The 6,664-nt window shown below is 36.0% G+C and overlaps 1 protein-coding gene across 3 annotated transcripts; it reads right to left on the reverse strand.

The window, feature by feature from the left end:
• Window positions 1–283: 283 nt before the first annotated feature.
• LOC25484253 (U-box domain-containing protein 3) lies at window positions 284–5,947 on the reverse strand. Of its 3 annotated transcripts, XR_003010456.2 has the most exons (6): window positions 5,689–5,947; window positions 3,786–4,066; window positions 3,604–3,720; window positions 1,467–3,170; window positions 728–845; window positions 284–584 (listed from the first exon to the last, which is right to left on the reverse strand). XR_003010456.2 is itself a non-coding variant. In XM_013613024.3 (5 exons), exons 1-5 carry the CDS (start codon window positions 5,696–5,698, stop codon window positions 780–782), a joined length of 2,178 nt encoding a protein of 725 aa, XP_013468478.1. In that variant the 5' UTR covers window positions 5,699–5,947; the 3' UTR covers window positions 284–779. The 3 variants fall into 3 exon arrangements, 2 of the variants coding, with proteins under 2 accessions (XP_013468478.1, XP_024635392.1); XM_013613024.3 differs by having other exon boundaries at window positions 284–845; XM_024779624.2 differs by having other exon boundaries at window positions 284–845; window positions 5,678–5,947.
• Window positions 5,948–6,664: the final 717 nt, after the last annotated feature.

Here is a 6,664-nt window from a genome sequence, read left to right on the forward strand (position 1 = left end):
TCACATTATGAGATGTGACATAAAAAATGTTCAGAAATGAAAGACATCTCTCATCTTACCGACCACCCAAATCATGCTTTAGATGTCCAATCATGAACTTGAGTAAGGTGTGTTGAGAGACCCACACTGGATGAGATGTGGATACAAATGTGTTAATAAGTGAAACGCATTTCTCCCCTTACAAGCCGATTATGTAAGGTTCAGTTAGATCCAACTCAAATTCTAAAATGTTTCAAAGAGGATTTTCTGCACCTCAATTTATCGAGTTTTAGACTAAAAAATATAGATTGGCATGGTTAAATATATAGTAATAGAAAGCTCCATGAACAATATAAGGTACACTAATTTATAGTAGATCACAAGATTCTATATTATATGTACAAATATGCACTGAACTGACTTGGGAGCTGGGGGACCATATGAGTTATGCTCTAGTAGAATAGTATTGTGTGTTACATGTTGCCAAGCTAAAGCTTCAGATACTAGCTTACCTCCTCCGAGTACAGCCACCAAAGTAGAAAGAAAATTAAAGCCCGTACAAAAATTGGAAAATAGATACCTCCAGATAGTAGGGGGCAGAGTGACTGTGAGAATAACCAAATGACAAACCACTAAGATGAAAACCGTTTCCAAAATGATACATGTAAAAAATTAAAAGAATGAAATGAAAGGATTCATGAAATCCTAAATCTATAGAATCAGGAGGCAAATCATTATAGAAAATTACTTAGGCTAGAAGGGAGTACTGAAATAACCGAAATAACCAAAACTTTCTATCTTCATGATTTTCCCTTTGTCGTAGCTGCTTCCCGTTGATTACGAAAATGACTGAGAAGTTGTTGTGCCTGCGTGAATGTTTACAACAAGTTAGCATTTTCTCTTGCATAATTCAGATTATGTTCATTAACTGAGATACTGTTTCCGATGTTCAGATAGAATGCAAAGTATAGTAAACATAACTCCAGAAAAAAGATCAGAACTTCCTTCAACAGTACTTTGGGGAAAAGGGGTTATGGAAGTAAAAGAATGAATTGTTAGGCACACACTCAAACAAGATTTTAGCCATAATTTCAAAAAATGACTTCACTAGTAGTATAGGAAAAAACACCCTTTGTTTTACTTTCTTAAAATATTAATTGGACCGAACTCAACCCTACAAAACCAGTTTGTTAGGTGAGGAATCCTCCCACTTATAAACTCATTTTCGGGTATCAAATGTAGCACTAACATTTCGGATTAAAGGAGTGTCCAGTGTTCGACGCGTGTCGCTATCGGACAGCGACACGGCACCGACAAATGCGGTAACATTCAATTAGTTTCATTTTCAAATTGTTAGCAGTGTCATGTCCAGTGTCTGCGTCTTTGCTTCATAGGTCATATTTCATCTAGTGTGGGACACTTAACACACTTAATTTCTTGTTTCCACTCATAAGCATAGCAAAGGAAAAGAACGATAAGATCCATACCTTTTCCTTTGCTCTTGGAGTACCAGATTGAGATAATGCAACTAAGGGAGGTACAGCTCCTTCTTGTAAAACCAGTGTACAAAACCTGGAACTATGAAGGCATAATTGTAAGAGAATGGAAGCAGCATTTTCCTTTCCCCTCTGAGAACCTGATTCAACAATTTCAACTAATGACGGGATGCCACCTTCTCTTGCGATTTCTAGCCTTCCCTCCGCAATTGTCGACAGGTTTGACAGAAGGGCAACAGCCTTGTCAGCCATTCCATCGGCAGGATCCGTTAACTCAACCAGAAATTTCACAGCTCCAGCTTGAACTATTCGAGCTTTATTCTCATGAAATATTGAGAGGTTATATAAAGCAGTAGCAGCATCCTTCTTTCCTCTAAGTGTTCCTGAGGCAAGAAGTTCCGCCAATGCTTTAATTGCACCGGAACGGCCGATTTTTGCTTTACCGTTCTCCATTACAGAGAGGCTGAATAGAGCTGCCGCAGAATTCTCCTTGGCACCATCATTTCCTGTCTTTAAAACATGGATAAGGGGTTCTATAGCCCCCGCTTCCATAATCAAGGGCTTGTTGTCTTCATTAATTGATAAATTAAGCAGAGCTGTTACAGCATGCTCTTGTGTTCCTTTCCCGTTTGAATATAGTAGCGAAAGTAAAGGCATGACAGCCCCACACTGCCCTACAATGATACGGTTTTCCGTGTTATGCTTTGTAAGGAGCCTCAGTTCTTCTGCAGCAGTACTTTTCACTTCAATTGATTCGTTTTGGAGATCTTCAATCAATTTATTGACATGAGACGAGGTGGTCAATTCATTCAATCCCGAGTTTGAAACAGGATGTGAATCAACTCTTGAATGACTATTAGGAGTATTACTGTTATTATTTTTTCCATTTTCTGTCCCTCCCGCTTCTACGGACAATACATTCGTAATTTGATACTTATCGGACACCCTTGATACATCTTTTGAAACTGCAAGTAGACAATCACTACTAGAAATTGAACTTGAAAAGGATTCACTTCTGCTGTGAATATATGGTGATTGTAGCTCCCACTTTTCTAATTCTATATTCTGGCCTCCATTGCATTCTCCATTGGATCTGAAAGAGTTATCGCCCTTTTGTTCTTCAAATGCATTTCCAGTATTATGCTCAGAGTTACTAGAACGGTTGTTGTTATTTTCCTCACACCAAGTTGCTATCATAGCTTTGACAGTATAATTGGGAATGAGATTTGTATGAGTAAGTCTTTGACGAGTCTTTGGACAAACAGTCAGCCCATGATCAAGCCACTTTTTGATGGATTGCCTCTCGTATGTTTGACCGGAAGCCACAATAACAGGATCCAACATGAGTTCCAATGATAAAGGACAACGAAAGTACGGAGGGAATGAGACACCACTTTTGACTGCAAAGTACTCGGTTTTCATCACATAATCACGTAAGACGCGGACAAGATTCACAATTTCATTGATTTCTTCCAAGTCGCCTTTCATTTTCTGCCTTTCAGCGTTCAATCTTTCCTTTTCCACAGCAATAGTCTCATTCAAGAGCTCCTGAGTTGATGTCAATTTAAGTAACTCAATAATTTCCTTTAGATTTTCCTTGCAAGGTTCGCTATCTTCTCTTTGCTCTCTCAGTGCCTTTTCTATATAGACCATTGCTGTTTCCTTCTTGAGACACTGAAGTTCCTGGATATAGTGCTGAAAAAGTTGCTAGAAATTAGTCTCACACTTGTTTTGATCAATAAGACACACTAAAAAGGTAACTACAACTATAATACTTTATGCTCCTAATTTTATCAGGATGCAAATAAATTAAAATGATCTTCTTAAATAAGAAGTTGTTAGAACAGCAATCCCAGTTCAAAAGAATAAAGATATGAAAACACAAACAGATAAACACACGATGTTTGGTAACGAAGTTTGACCAATTGTGCCTACGTCTCCAACTACAGAGTGGCTCAGTTTCTTTCTATAATTTCAAGCTTAAGACTTAGTGTACAACCTGTATTTAAATATCATGGTCCATATTACAACAATTACCCCTGAACCGTACGGCAAGAGGCTTTGTCAATAACTATGAGCCATACTCAATAGAAGTGATTAAGGAGGAACCTTCAAACTTTGCACATACCTGGAGGTTAGCCAAAACCGATGCAGATGGTGGTGACTCTAGGGATTTAACTATCATGTGACAAATGTCAAGTGAAGTGCTTTGTAACTTGATCAACAATGTACCACTTTGAAGAACCTGAAAATAGGAATGATCCCACTTAGTTTGGCGATAAATTTATAAGAATACAAGTAATTACTTACACTGTGAATCTTGCTCATCTTTGGACCCCACTTTTCAATGAAATCCCTTGCTTCGTTAACGCATATATCCAATTCTTCACATACTTTACATAAATTTTGATGTAAAGGAATTTTGTAATCCATTGCGTCATCGAGTACTGGCTTCAAACGCTTTAACACCCCAACCATATTATTGCAGATCTTCTGGAAGGGCATAGGTTTCACTGTTTGGCAAGAAACCAGATGAACAAATCGAGAAATGCTGTTGATCAGACATGTTACTGAAGCTGTATCCGTTTGACCTGCTTAAGTGAAATCGCACAGCAAACTAATGTTACAAAAATATGAAATGAAGCGGTGTATGATTTTACTGGGGAATGGAATTAATGTATATGATATACCCTATTTAGTCCTATATATATTCATTTACAACATTTCAATGTAACTCCAATCCATGGCAAAATCATTATTGATAAATATTCTAACTGGAGTACCACAAGTTTCTCTTCATGCAAGAACAGATATCATGATAAATGATTCTAGTACAAAAACATATTTGAATAATGATTCTAGTACAAAAACATATTTGAAAACCGCACTTAAAAAGGAAATGTATTTAAATTTGATGAAATTGAAACCAATGGTATTATAAACCAAAGGTTAGGTGGAATTGACATGAAGGAAGAATAAGTTCTTAGAATATGGGATAGGTCTGTCTCAACCCTACAAAACCAGCTTAAAGTGAGGGATGCCTCCCACATATAAACTCATTTTTTAAACATTATCTCATCCAGTGTGGGACTCCTAACACACACACCCTCACGCTGAGCACTAGACATGTTCTTAGAAGCAAGATGTTCCTAAAATTTGGGTTGTCTCTAACTCGACTAAATGAGAACCTCTTAACTACCCCCCATCCCCCTCACACGCCCAGGACTGGACATCTGGAGCACAACCAGGGAGGCATAGCGGATGGCCTAATAGATCTTGGATAGCTCTAATATCATCTTAGAATTTGCATTGGACCTTACTCAACTCTATTAAACCAGAGACTGTTTCTTTTCCCATCCTATGTGTTTCTCACGCGTCCTATGCAGATTGGATTTTAGAATCCGAACGGCATAAAAAACCCATAAAACCTCCAAAAACACGTTGAAATGAAATATTTCGGATTTTAGGGTGGGAAAAGTAATGGCCTAAACCGGATTGTAAAGTAAGGGCTACCTTCCACTTATAAACACATATTAAGATCTGACTCTTTATAACACAGGTCTAGCACAAAATTACAAAAGAGGTTATAAAAAATCAAACAAAGGGTGGCCCCACTATGCATCTCTCCCACCATTGTAGAGTCTGGGAATGCAATGCAACCTTACCTTTTTTGTTGACATATTGGACTAACCCCAATGAAAATGACATATAAAAAACAAGTCAAAGTCCACAGAAGAAGAAAGAACTTTTGGTTCAAAAGTAGTAAAAAAATATTAGTGGAAAAGACAACAACTTCCACTTAAATCAACATAATTCAACTTCAAATCTCAAACCACAATAAACAAAACATTCCTAATCAACATCCCTTCTTTACAACCTCTCCTCAGTTTCACCCCAAAAACCAAAATGGAAAATTTATATGTTCATTAACCAATCCAACAAATCAGTATCAATCAACTCAAACAAAGCTACCAACTTGACAACTAGCTTTCCTCAAAACATTTCAAAGTCTATAACACCCAAGTTTTCCACAGAAAACCCAGAAACAGCCCAACAAAAAGTTCAAATTTTTAGTATAAATGATAGAAGAAAATGAATGGATCCACCTATAAATCAAAAACAAAAAACAGGGTAGCAAAGAAATCAACATAAAAACACCATTTTTAAGCAAAAAATAAAAAACATAAGCTTTAGATTATTACATTTTGCATACCTATATGCATGGTTGTGAAACTCAAAACCGACACAAGTAAAACAGATCCTGATCAACTTCAAACCATAAAGAATGAGTGAAAGTTTCCAAAAGAGAGTGATTTAAGAATTCAAAACATTGTAACAGAAACTGTTCATCCTCATTCTTCACTTCATTTCATTATTTTTTCCAACAAAGTTGTCTGTAAAAGCCTGAGAGAAAGGAAAGAAGAGGGTCCAACAACTACAAACAAGAGGGCAATTCTTTTTAGAAGAAATTACAAAAATAAAAAATTAAATAAAGTGTTATTAGGTGGGTCCATAATGCTATATACATATGGTTGCAAATTTGCTGTGTTTAGTTGCAAAATTTAATTTAGTCAATAATGAACCGTTATGAGATACTAGTATTGAATGAAGACTGCATTTGGATTGGATTAGGGTTTAATGATTTAACACTAAAGCATAAAGTTGATGTGTAATGATTTTGTTTCTCTGCTGATGTATCTTTTCTAGGACATTCTTATCCTTGTATTAGTCATAGTTATTACTCCCTCCGTCCCTTAATAAATGACCTAGTTGACAATATACATTATTGACTTGAGATATTTTGACCATACTTTTCTACTAATTCACAAAGATAAATAATATCATGTAAGATGTTGTTGGATTCGTCTCGATGAATATTTTTAAAATATTAAATTTTTATAATTTTTTTTAGTAGAAAATTGAAGATATCTAAGATAAAACATATGCATTGGTACTTGTGTCAGAGTCAACTAGGTCATTTATTGAGGGACGGAGGGAGTATTAGGGTTTTGTTAACGAGTGCCCTTAACGAGTGCTCTAAGGGCACTCGTTTTTCAATTAAGAAATTATTCTTTGAAAAAATTTAACACTTCAATTTCTGATGCATTAAATGCACAATTTTCCATAAAAATTTACTATTTAAAGTCCTTAAAGAATGTCTTAAAAGCACTCGTTAACATTTATCTTAT

This window comes from Medicago truncatula, chromosome 1 (assembly GCF_003473485.1).
Source record: "Medicago truncatula cultivar Jemalong A17 chromosome 1, MtrunA17r5.0-ANR, whole genome shotgun sequence".
NCBI classification, from domain to species: Eukaryota; Viridiplantae; Streptophyta; class Magnoliopsida; order Fabales; family Fabaceae; genus Medicago; species Medicago truncatula.

What these genes read in the sequence shown, in the direction of transcription:
- LOC25484253 (XM_013613024.3), bottom strand. An exon ending in AGATGAGCAAGATTCACAGT is followed by an intron (nt 3,721 to 3,785) that starts GTAAGTAATTAC and finishes TCCTATTTTCAG; the next exon opens with GTTCTTCAAAGTGGTACATT. An exon ending in CGGTTTTGGCTAACCTCCAG is followed by an intron (nt 3,171 to 3,603) that starts GTATGTGCAAAG and finishes CAACTTTTTCAG; the next exon opens with CACTATATCCAGGAACTTCA.